The following is an 18,397-nucleotide window of genomic DNA, read 5'->3' on the forward strand; positions in this document are numbered from 1 at the left end:
AAAAAAAATCTCTTCACAACAAAGCCAAACGCTGCATGTTAGTATTGATGATGCTATCAATTGCTGGATGTTAAATCATGACCATAATATACAATGTAGTGGGGTGAACCTGTCGAGCAGCCCCATTTTACAACACAATCTACATTTGGAAGCCTTGGATGATTCATTTTGACAAAACCATTTCTCACAATGTCAGGAGTTTTTACTTTTAATCCAAACTAAATCGGCTTGAGTCGGTGGCTTCCAGAAAGAGAGGGTGAGGAGTTCTGCACAGTGCTCGGTGTCATCTGAAGTTACAGCACTGCACTCGACCACGACCCAACTTGTCCCAAAGACAGATCATTTGCCTTGGGGATTGGTAATGTGCAGTGTAATAGTTCTCCATGCATCCATACTGACAAAACTTCCAGTTATGGGAGTACTGGACGGTCGCCATGGAACTGTTGAACTGCTCAACCCACATTCCCATGCTCACATCCTCCATCTTGAAAAGCTGCAACAAAACACTCATTATCTTTAGTAACAATACGACGAGACTCGACAGAACTTGGCAGGAGGCTACAAACGTACCTCGCATGTATTACTTTCTTTTTCTTTTGGCCAACATGTTACTTTCAAAATTTGCAACACACAAAGATGGAAAAAGAAGGAAATCATCTTCAGAGAGGAAATAAGTCGGACAATTAGTAACTAACCCTTAGGCTTCGACTCCCATGCTGAGAAATGACAAACTTAGCAATATCAATGGAAATTATATATCCAGGGCCATTGGCATATGGAGGATAAACTTCTTCTGGCCACTCCTGTCACAATAGACAATAATCCTTCAGATATATAGAGGGGGAAAAAAGAGAAAGAAAGTAAATGAGAAAACCACACACAGAAAGGGAACTTAACATGCATCCTCTTTGAAAATTTTCAGTCCACTAAACGAATTAAATTTAGATAACAGAAATAACAAAAGGGAACTTAGGATGCCGTATACAGGGAAATTATTTTCTTGTCCATTCATATTATTCTCCTGGTACCATGGAGTAAAACCTGTGTGCATTTACTTGCTAGCAATCCATTCCACCATTCACTATATTCAATTTCAGAATATCTGATTAAGAAAAGTAGCTTCTACTAAACAGATAGGTCAAGACATTCCGAAAACCCACAAGACAACTCATCAAATACAACTATTGAACAAATGCAGATAAATGGATGACTTAACCAAGTAGAGATTCACCCCAACTTGCATACCTCATAGGTTACAGCCCATTTTCCACTTCTGAGAGGGCGATGCAAGAGGTTAAGATTGCCCATATAAAGGGATTTTTTAGAAGAGATGCCTTCAATTTCCTTTAATACAGTGTCCACTCTAACAAATGTGTCATCGTCACATTTCATGATGTATGCAGCTGTCACATTCTGGACCTGCATCAAGGTGTTGAAGCTGTTAAAAAACACAAACTCAGGAGAAAGGCCCAGTTGAATGGTTTTCCAAACAACAGACACAAATATGAACATCTGATTGAACAATATACATATATGTGGCACTATGTTTTTGACACAAGTTTTGACACAAATCTCACACCTTTAGATTAACCCACTATCAATGGATGAGATTAAATCTAAACTAATTCTTTCATTTTTAAATTATTATAAACTGAAATTAATTTTAATTAAATTCACCATTCTATTTTCTCTCTCTTCATTTATATTTTCACATTCTCCTATAAGAAAATTGCAATTGTGAGGTGAAAAAATCATTTATGTCCCACTGTGCCTTTACAGGGAAATTTTTTCCTTTCCCGATTCTCCTTATCCTCCTCTTTCATCTGCAACCCAAACTTGAAACTATCCACCAAAAAATACTCAAACTTGCAACATAAGGAAAGTACGACAAAGTTTTGATAAGGAAGAGTGTTCGTGAAGGTTTCTATGGTTCATATCATTTTTCTTAGAGAAATGATTAAGAGAAGCCCACTTTTAGGCTTAGTTTGGTATTGCTGTGCTTTTAAAAAAAACTGCTTCTGCTGTGCTGTGAAAATAAACAGCTATGAAGTGAAGCAGCAAAGTGTTTGGTAATCTATATTTGTAAAAGTGCTGTGAGTATAAAAAGCAGTCTTATAATGTTTGGTAAACTTTTTTATAGAAGTGCTGTGAGAGTGTATAATGACAATAAAGGGCACCATGATGAATTTTGTTTAAAAACCTAAAATTATCATAAGAAATAAAAAATGTATACTTTTTTCTCCCTTTTGTTTCCTCCTTTCTTCTTCCTTTCCAGGCCCCATTCCCTTTTTTTTTCTTTCTCCCTCGTCTGCTTTCTCTTTTCTTCTTCCTTCAGGGGCCCCAATTTTTTTTTTCCTCTCCCTCTTCTCTCCTTCCTCCTTTCTTCTTCCTCTGTTTTTTTCTTTCGTCATCTTCCTCATCCAAAATCTTCAAGACAAAACTTGTTTTTGTTGTGATTTCATACAAATTCTTGTTATAAAGACACCCGTCCCAGTTTTTTTCTTTTCTTCCTCTTTTCCTCTTCCTTCCCAGGCCCCCCATCTCTCAACCTTTTTACCTTTCCTCTTCTCCTCCTTTCTCTTTTCTTCTTCCTTCCAAGACTTCTTCCCTTCCCATGTTTTTTTTTTATTTCTTCCTCTTTACTTCTACCTTCCCAGCAACCCCCGCCCTCTTTTTTTTTAATTTTATAAATTTCTTCGTCTTTTCTTCTACATGCCCACCTCTTGGGGATTTGATTTTCTTTTGCTGAATGAGATAATTGGTTGGTAATCTGGGTGTTGAATTTTTTGTTGCCGTAGAGATAATTGGTTGGTAATCTGGGTGCTGAAGGAGATCTTCTAGGTTTGTAAAATAGGAAGCTGGGTTGGTGGGGTTTTGGGTTGAGTTGGTAGCTTTGAGGGATTGAGGAAGGGAAAAAGTTGTAGAGAGAGGATGATATTCTGGGTCTGTAAAATAGGGAGGTGGGTTGGTGAGGTTTTGGGTTGAGATGGTAGCTTTGACGGATTGAGGAAGGGGAGCAAGTTGCAGAGAGAGGAGAGGATGAGGCGAGCAATCCAGAAAATAAAAAAGGAACGACACTTGGGAGGTTCGAACTCGGGATGATGAGGATATAACATGTAATTGTGTGAAACAAATAAGGGCAATATGGGCAATTTGAAATTTTCATTTAAACCTCCGCATGCTTCTCCTCGCAGCAGTTTTCAGAAGCAGCTCCCCACCTGCTTCTGTTTTTCAGCTTTGAATGACAGCAACTTATTAAATAAGCAGCTTATTTTTGTTTTACCAAACACCCAAATCTCCAAAACTTTTTTTTTAAGCTGCTTATTTTTTAAGTTAAGCAATACCAAACTAAGCCTTACAAAACTAAAATGCTATGTGAATCTTTTTAATTTGTACAACTTAGATTATAGGTTTCCCATTAGACATCACTGCGATTGGGGATGAGATTTTGGCGAATAGATACAACATAAAGAGGAAATCATAGCAAAAACAAAACAAAGATGATGATGATTATTTTTATACCAGTCCAAACAGAGGATAATTGAATAAAATATTAGAGCCCCAGCCAAAGAAATCGAAGGAAAAAGCTGAAGAAAAAGGGAACCTCATAAACCCATTCATGGCCACCAATACAAAGCATATGTCTTTAGACTTTATATTGCTTGTTCTCAAGCAATTGAGAACGAAACATGACAAAGCTTATAAACCCACCGTCGGTGCTCCAAGACTTTCCATGTGATAGATAGATCTGAGTTTTCTTTTTTGTTCTTGTTTTTTGATTGAATTAAGTTGGATTGTTTCTGAGAAGAAAGAGATTAATTATTGTTTATTGCGAATTTTATTGAGGAGAGAGTATTTTTATTGGCACATTAAAGTTACCTAGAAACTTGACCCCAAAAAAAAAAAAAAAGTTACCTAGAAAAGTGGGGAATTTGACCCCAAAAAAAATAGAAAAGTGGGGTTAATATTTTATTATTCATTAATTTGTAAATTAAATAGTCAATTCACATGTAATCTTAACCATTGAAAGTGCATGCATCCAAAGGTTATAAAATTATGTCAAAACTTATGTCAAAAACATAGTGCCACGGATCCGCCTCATATATATATATGTAAACTCACACACCTAGATATGTAAACTCAATGAAGGAATACAGGAGGATAAACTGAACTTACCCCAAACTCACAAATAGAGATGGTTTTCAGAACGACAAGCTCATAGCGATCCATAAAGGGCAAAATCACAATATCACCGAAGTAAGCAGCCTCTTTCTTTAACACTGCATTTACCTCCTTCCTCGGATTCTGCAGAACTTAATAATTAGTACCAATTATTGAAGGAAAGCATGAATATGGAACAGTTTGATTCAATATAAGCTTTGGCCTCACATCCCAATAACTCCATTTTCTGTAGCAACCTCAATCATCTACAAGTCCTTGTGTTATATTATTCAAGTTCTTTTCTTTTTATTGCGAGAAAGATTTCAAAGGTTATGACCCTAAAGGCACAATTCAGTTATTTGATGACAGATATTGCGAAATGATCCAAGAATAGAATTTGAACTTAAACCAAGTCATTCCTACAAGTTGGAATCCATTTACAGAGGGTACTTTTTTATTTCATCAAAACAATTTGAACAAGTGCATTCCATATTACATAAATGAACCCCATACAATTCAAAAACCATATCTACATCAGTTTCCAGGCAATGAAATTCAAACATCAATCTGGCCTGTCTGACATGTTAAAACAGATGTAATGCAGCTTTCCCCTTTCAGTTAAAGATTCATCTAACACAAACAAAAGCCAAAACTTCAAAATAGATAACAAACAAAAACTTGAAAGACTGAACTGCACGCTCAACCAGTTAGAGACACACTTATATTTACACTGCATGATGAGATGTAACTACTCAAGGACAATATTCATTTAAAGAGAAAAAGACCAATGTAATATTTGTTCTCCAGCCTTATAAATGGTTACCAACACCAAATGATCATGAGATCTGACTACTCAACTCTTAATATCAGATCAATTATTCAGAAGATAAATGCAAGAAACTTACCAATGCAACAAAGAAACGGACTACTACGTTTGAGGACTTGATTACGGATGATTGCATCCAAGTTTTTCTCACTGCCATGCGCTCTGCAAAGTGATTTGTAGCAGAAAGAACGCCAATAAATAGCCTAATAGGACTCTTAGGTAAAGGACGAGCTTTCCACTTCTCTGACATCTCCAGTACTCTTTGAGGTGAGAAACTTGGATGAGAAGTGGGAAGAGAAGTAGCATAAACAGAATGTACATCAACATCTCCTTTAATTGCTAATCCGGTTGCATCTTCAAGTGTAAAACCCTAAAGTTAAAGCATAAAAATAATTAGAAAAACGTACATTCCATTAATGATAGGGAAAACATGGGAAACAGACAATGAATAAAACTGAAATGATATAACCAGACCAGACAGCTCAAAACACATATAATCATTAATCATAATTATGGCCTTGGCATATTCGCGCAATTTCTCTAAATCACACAAAGAAAAAAAGTAACTAAACACATAATGTTAAATGGAATTCAGAAAGTGGGTGGAGACAACGGGGAAAGGAAACCAACGACAAAATCTGAGAGGATATGTCAAATCACTTTAAAATGCAAACGATTGAACAGGATTTCTTTTCCCAACAACAAGAGCTGTACGGCAGAACTAGCAGCACTATTTGCACCAAATTGGCGATTTTGCACCATGCAAATCTCAGAGGCAAACATAAGCAATGTAGGTAAGTTACTCAGTTATGCAACATACCGTCCGATATGGAAATGAAGTCACATGCCTGCCCCCAACACTAACATGGAATCCATCCACACCAGCACGTATGGTCAGGATAAACAGTCTACCCTCTGTAAAGGGAAATGGCCAGGTAACTTCTGGCTTCTGCTCACGCCCTATGAATCGCTTAAACCAGGAGGTAGTCTTGGTCTTGGACTCCTTTGAGTCTACCATATCATTCCGCATCCACTTTTCACACCTCCCATATCCATCAACTGCCACATAAAGTCATGTTACAACCCACATGGCTTATAACAATCTATATATATAATCTACATAATGAACAGCTAGACAATAGAAAGAAGGTGGATATTGGAGTCTACATTCTGAGAAGCATAAAAGAAGTTCCCCATCCTTTGAAATAACAGCGTGACTGTAGGATGGTCAGGATTGTTAAGGAGGAACCAGCAAGAATAAGCAACCCACATGGTATACAGCTCAGTCGAATGCTTTATATATATATAATCTACATAATGAACAGCTACACGATAGAAAGAAGGGGGAAATGGTTTTTACAATCTGAAACGCAAACAAATGTTCGACATCCTTTATCCTCATATAATCTTAATATTTCATGCTATATTCAAACTTTTTCTTTTTAAGGGACATATCCTCATAAAAAGCATTAACTCCATTCATACACAGGTATACTCATGTTTTTTTAAAAAAACATTTGTGTTTGCTTATGAATCTTTATGCCCATTTACAAATACCATGGCTTGTGATACAGAAACACAAGGAAAGAACTTATCTTCTAAATCAATGAAACATTGTTACCTAGCATGTCTTCATTGTTCTTGGATGGTAAACCATCACACCTTTGAGCTGATCCCCATTGCATCCTATAACAGGTGTTGTGCTCAATGACTGGCCGCTGACTCCAATCTCCCTTTAATCGTGGATTCAAGTGCAATATCTTCGGTGGGTCCTCCCCATCCACTGACTTCAATCCTTGCAACTCAACCATGAATTGCGAGACCAAAACTGTTCCATCACCCCTCCTCAACTTTGCCAGCTGGGGCACATACTCCTGATGAGCATAATGGGATGTTCCCACCACCGTAACAGAAGAGCCTGCAGCAAGCCCACAAGGAAGGAACATCAACTTATCTCCCATTGCCAATTCTTGCCCACTCATCGATAGCCATGAAGGACATGACTCAGGTTTTCCCTCAACTATAGAACCCTCTCCTGTCTCCTTCCCATCATGTTTATCCACTTCTTCCCAAGCATTTAACCCTAATGTCCAAGCCTCATCTGCCATCCTCTCAAGCACTGAAAGTTCATTAGTTCTATTCATTTGCCTCAGAATCTCACCAGTTATCCGACCATATCGATGCTGTAGTGGCCTTATAGGCTTAGACTCACTTTTCTTCTCTTCCAAAGGTTCCTTGCTAGGCCTCACAGGCGCATCTTGGCTCTGGTCTTCCAATTTCCTGTGAAATGTATCCTTATAAACGGAACTAAATAATGGTTTACTCAAATCCCCATCTTGAGAGTCCTGTACTTTGGCCAGGTCCAATCCAACATAGCCATCATCACCACTCATCGCCTTTGCTATCTCTAGAAACTGGGGAAACTTAACGGATATGAAGACCAAGTACAATGCCGCTAAAGCAAACAATAAATGCTGCAATTTGAACCTCCTAGCAACAGAAGGTTCAATTTTCGGCCTCTTCATCTCTATTAAACTAAAACACAGACTACAGTATACTCTACAACAACCAAAAAGTTCCGATGCCCATTTCTTCGATGACCAAAGAGAAACCCAATACAAGCTCCAACTCTAAACCCAAGAAAAACACGCAAAGTAAAGCTTTCCCAAATCCTCAAGACAAACCCCTATCCAATATTCAATACCGAATCAATAGTGGCAAGAAACGCAAGCATACACTGAGAGAACTCGAACCCCGTAATGGGTTCAGAGGGATCGAGTTCAAGAATCAAGCAATGTCAACAATTCAGCATCACAATGCAAGAAAACGCATCAACAAAATTCAACACAGCAAAGCTTAAAATCATCAAGGCCTCACCGGCATTCTGCACACAGTTTGATCTCGACCCAGAAGAGACCGTACAGTGAAAATGCAGATGGGATTAGATTGAGGAGGGAGAAGTAGGGGAATGTTGGTACAAAAAGGAGGAAAATTTATTCTGAGATAAAAGGAAGATATTTTACTCAACGAGAGAATAACTGATGCTAAGTAGATTTCATTCCCATTCTTTTTGGGTTTTTTTATATTTTCTTTTGCCCCCCATTTCGTAAAGAAGGGTCAGGTGCCTGCACCTAAAATATATTTTTCTTTTCTTTCTTTTTCCTTTTTCTTCTTTAATTTGATGAAATTGGACTTAGCAAGGAAGTTTTGGTTTTTTCAATCAGTTAGATTTGTTTACAATCTTACAACAACAACAAAAAAAAGATTTTTTTACTTGTAGTTTGTATATTGAGGACTTAGGAAGAAAGTTTTGGTTTTTTCAATCAGTTAGATTTGTTTACAATCTTACCAAAAAATTAAAAAAAAGATTTGTTTACTTGTAGTTTGTATATTGAGGTGCATTGTATCTATATTTGAGGTTTGCAAGCTTGTAATTTATATGTCGGAATTTCTTTGACTATTTATGACTATATTTGAAGGTACACTTATGCGTCTGATGTTACGGTGAAGATACACTTTTGCATTTCATTACTCCTAAATAATGAAGATTCGCTTAAGTTCTCACAATTCATGAATTTCTAATTTTTATATGTTTTTTGGTTAAACTCTTTTTTATACTTTAACATAGTTTAATAATGTTATTACCGGCCTGGCTTTCAATTTTTCATGTTTTTTTTTTCCTTAATTTAATTTTAGGCTTTTTATCACAAATGGTCCTTGACGTTTACCAAATTATCACGAATGGTCCTTGAGGTTTTTTTGTGACACTAATAGTCCTTAACGTTTGGGCTTTTTATCACAAATGGTCCCTGCCATTAGAAATTCTGTTAAGTGTCTTATGTGGAAGATAAGTGGAGCCTACATGTCCAATCACATCATGACATGTGGATTAAATAAATAAATAATTTTTTTTTGGATAAAAATCCATTAAAAAACATTTAGCCTCTCTCTCTCTCTCTCTCTCTATATATATGCTTTCCCTCTCCCTCTGTTTTTTTTCTTGCCTCTACAACCCAACCACCCCATGCGGCCATGCCCATCCTATATACAACCATACGAAAGCACAGGCCACGGCTAAAGAACTTCTTGCTTCAATTTTAGATGCTGTTCGGATTTGATGTGAGTTACTTTCTGATTGTTAATGTGTTCTTATTTCTAGTTTTTAGGTTTTTATTTATGTACATAAAGTAAAGCCTATAGTTTTAACGTTGAAACTAAATTCCCTTGCATAATTCTTCAGAGAGAGAACCATGCTGTTGTCGGGGAGCTTTTGGAATCAAAGTCTTGTTTTTAAATGGACATGAGCACACCAAAATCAATGCCAACAGATGTAAATTGGAATCCACAGGGAGGAGAGAGAGAGAGAGAGAGAGGCTAAATGGTTTTTAATGGATTTTCATTAAAAAAAATATTTCTTTATTTATTTAATCCACATGTCATAATGTGATTGGACATGTGGGCTCCACTTATCTTCCACATAAGACACTTAACAGAATTTCTAACAGTAGGGACCATTTGTGATAAAAAAGCTCAAACGTTAAGGACTATTAGTGTCACAAAAAAACCTCAAGGACCATTCGTGATAATTTGGTAAACGTTAAGGACCATTTGTGATAAAAAGCCTTAATTTTATGAGCAAGTTGGACTATTTTAAAGGGAAAAAAAATGCAAAGCCCTTATCCAATTTTCCAAAACCCTGAGCTCCCCCTCACTTCCCCTCTCGGGTCTTACTTACACAGCGGGTTGAGCCAAAGAGCTCCAAACTTTAAATTCCCAGCAACGATTCATACCTTCATCTATACCCAGAATTCAGCAGCTGAACCAGCTCAATAACTCCCTTTTCAAATCTTGCCATATAGCGGTACGTTTTATGCCTTCAAACTCCAGTTCTGTTCTTTTCCCACATTACAGTTCTTTGGGTTACAAATTGAATTGCAGTGCAAGATTAAAACTTCCAGTTTCTTTGTTATTAGATACTCTCTGCGAGTGCCCAAATAGAATTAAAATAGTTAGTAATATATATTCACTTGGTACCCAAATCGTTTTCTTTTTTCTTTAAATAAAGTTTGGTTCGGTTTTCCAGATTTTGGTGATATTTATGCTGCGGTTAAAGTGAAATGGCATCTATATCAGGAACTTGGCTGTATCAAGGTGTGAATATTTGGTCTTATTATCTTATTTAATGCTGAAGATAATTTCATATACAAGTTTTCTTTTCTTTTCTTTTTCCAAGCTTTTGGTGTGCTTCTGGCAGATAGAGGATTGAAAGGTGCAGTCTTAGCACAGAACCATGCTACTGGGAACCCATGTTTCAATCATTTCAAGGTTTGTATTCTCTCCAATAAATTCACTCTTACACACACACACACACACACACACACACATATGCATGTTTGTATGACTCTCTCTCTCTCTCTGCATAACATATGCATATTGGTCACTGTGGAATTTCTTCTGTTTTTTACTCGTGTTGCTTTAGTTTTTAGGCTTCCTTTATTCAAGTCTCCATTTCCTTGTGAAATGATTTCTTTAGTAATTAACATGGGCGATTTCTTTGGTTGAAGTTTTGTTTAATTATGCTAAACAATGCCAGGACTAAACTGCCCATCTGGCTAAGTTGAGATTAGTACTTTTAGTTGGGGAATTTTGTAAACTTGTTTTGCAAATGCTACTTGGGAGCATAACTTTTTCGTTGCATGAGGAAAGTGTTTGAGCTTGGACTGATTTTGTTTGAACCCATGCATTAAAGCTTGCCTTGTAGGCTTGTAATCTTCCAGAATCAATTGCCTCCCTGCACGCACAGAACCATGCTACTGGGAACCGATGTCTTTATGTCATTTTAGTGCTTGTATTTTTTGTATTACTCTATATGTTGACCTAATTTCTAATGTCTGGCTCTGGTAAGATATTTGAAATGGTAGGTTCCAAAATACATATTTTTCTTCGTCACCTTTCTTTTTCTTTTTTTAAACCGTTTACTGTTGTGCTAATTTTATGTGAATAGCACAGGCATCAACTGTAAGTTCATTTCCAGTTGGATTATTCCAAGTTAGAGTTGGCTTGAATATATCACCAAAGAGGGCACCTTTACTTCCTTCTATAAAGTGTGAGAAGAAGGATGATTCCTCCAAAGATTTCTCTATTGAACGTCCACCCTATGATAGCTATATGGACTCAACATCTGGGCAGCTTGAACCTGCATCAGGTGCTCGTGCCAGCATTCCAGGGCAGGATTATTGGCCTGAAGGAACTGCAAGTCGAGTTAGGGCTGCCAGGGCTCCTGAGCCCACTGGTAAATCAGTTGGATCTCCATCTTATGGTAGAAATCCTGGAAGTAGGAGGAGGAAGAATAAAACATCTGTTGCTGCTGGTGAATCTTCTGAACCAAGTGTAGAATCAAGTGGTACAGTGGCAGTGGAACTGGAACCAGAGACTTCAGAGGACACACTAGAGGATCCTAAAGATTTCCCATCTGAATATGTTGTCTATCAGACTGAACCTGAAAAAGAAGAAGAAACAGGATTTGAACTAGACAAGAAACTTGGACGTCCTCATCCCTTTATTGATCCAGAAACAAAGAAGCCACTAGAGGAGCCACTTACGAGTGATGAACTATGGTGGAACTGGAAAAAACCAGACAAGGAACAATGGTCCAGATGGCAAAGGAGACGACCAGATCTTGAAACGGTTAGTGCATATTTAATAGAGACAAAATGACAATGCTGTATGTAATTTTGGGATTGTGATGCAAGGCTCACAGAACGTATAAGCCAAGGGATCTATAAACCAATTTTTTGAATGTCTAGGTGATTTGAACCATGTGACTTTTTAAATATTACAAAATTAAAAGCTTTGTTGTCAAGAATTACTAATCATATTTGGTTTTGGAGTGAAAGACCGTGTCGGAATATATTCACGGGTCCACCCTACTCCGTTTTTTTTGGAATTGCAACATTTTGGGTCTTGTTTACATGGGGTTCTCACAAATAAGCAATGCCACTTATATTACATGTATTAATGAAATCAATATAAGCTCACTTCTTGTTAGAGCGCCCATGTAATCAATCCATAAACTAACAGGAACATCAGAAGGAAAATGGTCTCCTACTTTGACTTGGATATTGTCTTTCAACTTCTTTAGGTTTTTCTCAAAGCAATGGCAGAGACTGGGCAAGTAAAGCTTTATGGTGAACATCCAACATTGACTGAAACTTCACTTTACAGAGCAAGACGACATCTTTTCAAGGAAGAGAGGTATAATTGATGATTAATTTTGTAATCTTCAGTACATATATAATATATTGGAAGACATACGTATGTAGTTTAGAATTATGTATGACATTACTAAGAATTTATACAAGGATGTGGTGAAAATTGATGGTTGGTTTTGTCATTCTGTCGGTACTAAGGAGAGTGATAACAATAAAGAAACATTGCTGCAGCACCCTTTAAACAAATTAAAGGAGATGAAAGGATTGTCCCAGTGCTCAACTCTTGATTTTGGATTTGTTTGCTTATGGAAGTCTCTCTTGGGACTTTGCATTGTCAACTTAGAATGATTTGTGTCTTAGTTTAGGTTTTATTTAGGCTAGGCTTTTTTCCTTGCACCTGCTTCTCTATTTCTTATTTTGTTTGCAAGTAATGATTGCCTTGCAACCTCAAAATATTGATTAAGAACTTCTATGGAGTTTTGTTTTTATGTGGAATTTTCAAGTAACTGCTGATTTTGTAGGCTTCAAGCAGAACAAGAGAAGCTGGATAGAATAGGTCCACTTGCATACTATTCAGAATGGGTTAAAGCGTGGAAAAGAGACACTTCTCGAGAAGCTGTTCAGAAACATTTTGAAGAGACTGGTGAAAATGAAACAACCCAACTAATTGAAATGTTTTCTCAACAAACTGATCGAGAGTATCGCATAATGATGGGGACTGATATCCGTATACGTAGGGACCCCTTAGCGATGCGTATGCGAGAGGATCAAATAAAGCAAAGTACTCACTCCAAAGCTGATAATTTTGTGCGTTATTTTCATGTCTTTCATTCTTCATATCATTATTTAATCATTTCAACCACTGAAACAGTTCAGTTCATTTAGAAAAGGTTTTCAAGTCAGTTTATTTTGATTGGATAAGTGATGCATTCTTGTACAGTTGTAGTTGGTCAAAACAATGATTGCATATTCCTTTATTGACCCAATATATTAATCTTTTCCAACCTCCAAGAAAAGAGGGGGAAGATGGATTAATACTTCCATATTTCTGGACTTATGTTTATGTGTACATGTGTGCCACTTTCTTTCTTTCTTTCTTTCTTTCTTTCTTTTGAGCTTTTGTGTTGCTGCTAGTAAGCCATAAGTCATTATTAAGAACATTCACTTTCATGGCATCTTATGGGCTCTATTGCAAATTATGTATTCACAATATCGGGAAATATTTTATCAACATATTCCAACATTATGCCTTTCATCTATTAATCACGGCAGTACTTTAGATTGTCACCTGTTATTCACTAGGCATCCAATAGTTTCATTAAACATGTTTAATGATCTTGATTAAATAACATCAATCTGAATCTCATTTTTTCCCTTTTATAACTGTAGGATCTTGAATATGTGTTGATGTTGTTTTTGTAAGGCAAGAAGTCCATTTTAGTTTGTTGACTAATTTATTTGGCCTTTGCAGTATGGGGCGGAGATCCTGTTTACCCAACTGTGAACTATATTCAAGATCCAGATGAAGTGATTGATTACAGAGGCCCAGATTTTCATGAACCGACACCAAATATGCTGTCTTTTCTGAAGGAGGTCAGTACATTTCAAATCCCCCTACCTTTTTCTTTTCTGGAACATTATGAAGAGTTTTATGGTCAGGTTAAGTCATTGTTCTTCATTGTTTACTCATCCACAGTTATCGTGAATTTTTTCATCTCACATGCTAAATTTAACACCTTTTTTTTCTTTATTTATTATTTGACTTGCTGGATTTTTTTCTAGCATCCGCTGTGTCATTTTTTTACTGAAGTTTTTACTTCCCTGCTCTCTGATCAGCATGGAAAAATCATATCAAGGGAGGAGATTGAGAAAATTCTGTCAAAAGAGAAGACCGAAGAGCTTGAGGTAATCAATTGAAAATGTTAACTTTAATTAGTTGGATGGATTATCTTGTCTATGTATATAATGCCTGGACAGCAAGCTCCCAGGAAAGGGCTGTCCAAGAATTCCAAATGCGGAGTGTACCAGACAAACAAAGGCTCAAGCACACATTCATAAAAAATAAATTCTGAGGCTCTTAGGCACATTCTTGGATGGAATTAAAAGTTTAGCATCCATATTATATACCTATCCTGAGTCCTAATCATGCTTTTCCTGATTAGTGTCAACCACTATAGTATCTAACCCCTATAGGGAAAAGAACAGCTTATCTATGGAACTCTGTCAAATTATTCATTACAGAGATGCTGCATATTATGGTTTCAAAGTTACAACCCTAAATAAAATGTACAAAACTGTATGTGTTGTGGTGGGTGCATTTGAATCATGACAGAATGTTTGGGAACAAAGCATCTAATCTAGCTGTTCCTTGTTTTATAATTCTATGAAAGCAGGCACCTGATATGGATGAAGCAATGGCACAAGCTGTTGACATTGGTGAAGATGTAAGTTGGATTGCTTCACATACATTAGTTCCATAATTGTATGTTCTTACGCCAACAATGATGTGCCTTGGATGCAGTTGTCCAGCATACTGCTAATCCACTTAGAATTGCTATGTATGAAATCTTATTTGGCACTGTTTATAATAGGATGAAGGAGAAGATAGTGAGGCCGAGGTTGATGAACAAGGAGAGAAAATCACACGCAATTGGAGTGTTTTGAAAACTACTCCTGGGCTTACCAAGTCAAAGGTGATTCTCATTTCTCAGTTTTGCGGCATGTCTTCATTCGTAACATTCGATTGTTTCATATATCCTCATTTATGGACATGAAAAGAAAAAAATCCATCGCAATTAAAAACCTGTATATGGCACACTAATATCTAAACGTCGCAGTATATCTAAATCTTCATTATTAAAAAAGTTGTATTTGTTCATAGTTAAAACTGCTTCACCTATAATGTCCACATGCTTACCATTTCTTATCCATTTTAAGCACTACATTTTAATGTATTTTTCTCCAAATCTTGCAGGGTAAACCCAAAAAGGACGCCTTGTCTTTGGAAGAGGCTGTAGACGATTCAGAGAACTTGACAGATTTTCTGATGGACTTTGAGGAAGAAGTGTAAATATATTCTTTGGAAGATTTTTGGTTTGTTGAGATTCACAAAGAAATAGGCGATGAAGTAGGGGCATGCATTATTATGTAATACAGCAGTAAAACTGTAACTTATTTACATGAATGAAACAGAAGGTAAAGTTATTGACCTGACTTAGTCATCTTTTAACAACATTAATCTGCATGGCATTATGGCCGTCTTTTTTTTTTTAATACAAGCGATATTGGCGTGCGAGAACACCATAGTCACCATGTTTGTTTGACAACTGAAAATTGCTTGCCAGGGAAAATTGCTTTCTTAGACCAAATGTAAAGGTGGGCCTTGGAAGATCTAACGGCCCACGTTCAAGTGGACCTTCCTAAATCAGTTTCTCTCTTTTTGGTCAATCCCAGAATCAGTATAGAAATTTGATACCTTGAAAGGTGGTAAGAAAAACCAAAAAAAATCTTCAACAATCCCATGCAATAATAAACAAGGAGAAAAATGATGAGAGCAAAAGCTTTTTGGGGTTTTTTGGCCTCAAGTAAGATTCTCTTATGTAAGCAAATTTTCCCACTTTTTGAAAATTTTGAAAAATCTGCAGACTTTCTTTTTGGAGCTTAGTGACTTCCAGGGCACATTAAGTATTTGCTAATTAAGATGCTCAGGTGCTTACCAAACCTTAATTTATTTTTCTCTCTCTCTCCTGGCCTACACTATCTATCTGATGCCTCTGCAAGATCTTAAATCAAAAGTGCTTTTGTTTATATTATCCTGTTCCTGCTTCAGATTAGCATTCATACTATACTTAAGCTGTCATTATACCTTAATATAATAATCATTTTGAGACCATTATTCTGTTTTAGGTTCAGCCACCAATATTAAAAGCCGAAATTAAAGCTTTAAAATAGATTAATTAGTACAAATCATGCTTTTTAGGGGCCAAATTTGATGGATTTATGAAGTGGACCCATTTAAAATTGCATTATAAAATAAAACAATGTGGTCCATAATTCAATTGAGTATGAACCAAACACCCTTTTGTGCAGACATTTATCCCTAAAAAGAAGACACATTATCATTTGGGGTTTTCTAATTGGGACAAATTTTGATTACTGTGGATGATAGAGAGTTTGACTTGAAATTAAACAAATTAATTATTGGCCGGCTAATGCCGATGATACAGAAATGATTAGAGATGTTGGCAGCAAAACATCACAACTAATCACAACAAAATTTTACTAATGAAGGATTTTGGTTGTGCTGTCACCCAAAACATGGTCAAGAAAAAATCTAAGCAATGCTGGCTTGCTTTCTTGCCTTGCCCCCTCTCCCCCCCTTCTCTCTCACCACCATTTTTATTTTCTTTTCGGGTTTGAAGAATCACATATAACAGCCGAGGTAGAAACATCTGGTCAACTATGTTTGATTCTGTGTTTGTGCCTTTCCAGCATTGTATGCTCTTTGGATGTGGCTCATTTTGAGAAGGGGGGGTCACATTAGTGGCTAATCTTTTTAATTATGTTAATCGTCATCATTAATTTAAGTGCCCTTTCGACCTTTCATTTTCGTCAATTAGTCGTGTTTAAGCAACCCACAATCATGATTAACAAATGGGCTCCATGCTAATCATCTATCATTAGTCTTGCCTGTCCATTTGGTGTCATTAGGGACTTTCCACATTCTACATCTGTTTAGTTGATTATGCATGTAAGTTCAATTGTGTCTTGTCTTGTTTCCATTGCGCCCAATTAGAGGCGTACATGCCTCTACATGTTGATTAGAGTGTTATAAATTTCAAAAATCACGGCTCGAACTCAATAGGACTTGATTTAGTGGAATAATATTGACCAGCACTTGATGTGAACTTATAAATGATATGACATTTCGACACAAATAATAAATACGTAACATGATATTAGTTATGACAGTTGGTTAGATAGTGCGCATGCTCTTTACACTCAAGTTCAATTCCCGCTCTCTTGTTATAATAGTTTAAACTATCGTTTGTTTTTTTGTTGTTGCCGAAGTTAAACTCATCTCACCAATCCCCTTGTAGCTTGTGCAAGCACAACAAATGTTTGGGCTTGAAGTTGAGCCATCTCATCTCATAGCTTTTCTTAGAGCAATGGGTCTCCTCAGTCAAGACCCATTTTCAAGTTTTAAAGTTGCATGCACACAAAAAGTGTATGATACTAATAATTTTGAATGGCGTACAAGAAATGTGAGATTAAATTTTACCTTCAATTCTCCTCCCCTAATAACTAATATCATAAAAGAAAAAGAAAAAAAAAAACCTAATTTCTACATATTTTGGAGAATTTAATAAGGTAGGGAAGGGAAGGGAAGGGCAAATAGATAGATAACAGATTATGATGAATCATGATGAATTATTATGAGAAAGTGTACACACGCGCAAGTGGACAGCGCGTGGGAAGGAGGAGCCCATTCCAATCACGTCGCGTCAAAAAGGGAAAACGAGGAAATCTAGAGAGAGAAATTGCGTGGGACCCACAAATCTAAGAGGTGAGCTGTTGCTTTACTTGACACCTATCGCTTTTCTCCCTTTCCCTTTCCCTTCCCCTTCGCCTTCCCCACCACCATCTCTCTCTCCTCTCTCTCTCTCTCTCTCTCTTCTCCTGCTGAGAGTGAGAGGAGAGAGAAAGCCCATAGATTTGGATTATGAAAGGAAAATAAGAGAAGAGAATATCATTCAACTCAAAACCCCCCAAGCTGTTGTTGTTGTTGTTGGCATGCTGCTCTTTCACTCAAAATTTAATTAAATTTCAATAAAAATAATTTAATTTAATTTTAGTTATATGGGAAGGGGGAGGTATGTGACAATATCTATCTTTCACCCACCCCACCACCACCCTTCTTATTTATTTTTTTTGAGTCTTATTTTTAATTTTCTACTTATGCTTTGCCCTCTTTGGATATGGAAAATAACGTCTTTGCCACAGTCGGTGTTAATTATTTCATGGAGTTATTTACTCAAATTTATACTCGAGTTGTATTTTGGTCCTCAAGTAAATTATTCATTCAAACAGTCCATCAACTCTATATTAATCGGCGAATTGATCCTACCGTTACATTATGTCAATATTTCCATCAAATATAGGAATAAAACAGTCCAGTTAAATAAAATACTAAATAAAT

The 18,397-nt window shown here is 36.6% G+C and overlaps 2 protein-coding genes across 3 annotated transcripts; one reads left to right on the forward strand and one right to left on the reverse strand.

Moving 5' to 3' along the window:
- Positions 1-12: 12 nt before the first annotated feature.
- On the reverse strand, positions 13-8,057 carry LOC110774028 (Galactosyltransferase family protein). The gene is made up of 7 exons (XM_021978548.2): positions 6,609-8,057; positions 5,808-6,046; positions 5,067-5,357; positions 4,177-4,305; positions 1,246-1,419; positions 696-803; positions 13-493 (listed from the first exon to the last, which is right to left on the reverse strand). The coding sequence occupies exons 1-7, from the start codon at positions 7,510-7,512 to the stop codon at positions 284-286; spliced, it is 2,055 nt and encodes a 684-aa protein (XP_021834240.2). The 5' UTR covers positions 7,513-8,057; the 3' UTR covers positions 13-283.
- Positions 8,058-9,657: 1,600 nt separating this feature from the next.
- PTAC12 (plastid transcriptionally active 12) lies at positions 9,658-15,430 on the forward strand. 2 transcript variants are annotated; one of them, XM_021978549.2, is made up of 11 exons: positions 9,658-9,848; positions 10,071-10,138; positions 10,221-10,312; positions 10,997-11,674; positions 12,129-12,241; positions 12,720-12,979; positions 13,670-13,791; positions 14,035-14,103; positions 14,592-14,642; positions 14,790-14,891; positions 15,173-15,430. In XM_021978549.2, exons 2-11 carry the CDS (start codon positions 10,105-10,107, stop codon positions 15,266-15,268), a joined length of 1,617 nt encoding a protein of 538 aa, XP_021834241.1. In that variant the 5' UTR covers positions 9,658-9,848; positions 10,071-10,104; the 3' UTR covers positions 15,269-15,430. The 2 variants fall into 2 exon arrangements, with proteins under 2 accessions (XP_021834241.1, XP_021834243.1); XM_021978551.2 differs by having other exon boundaries at positions 9,659-9,848; positions 10,242-10,312.
- Positions 15,431-18,397: the final 2,967 nt, after the last annotated feature.

The sequence above is a fragment of the Prunus avium genome, chromosome 4, assembly GCF_965620075.1.
Source record: "Prunus avium chromosome 4, drPruAviu1.hap1.1, whole genome shotgun sequence".
In the NCBI taxonomy this organism is placed as follows: Eukaryota; Viridiplantae; Streptophyta; class Magnoliopsida; order Rosales; family Rosaceae; genus Prunus; species Prunus avium.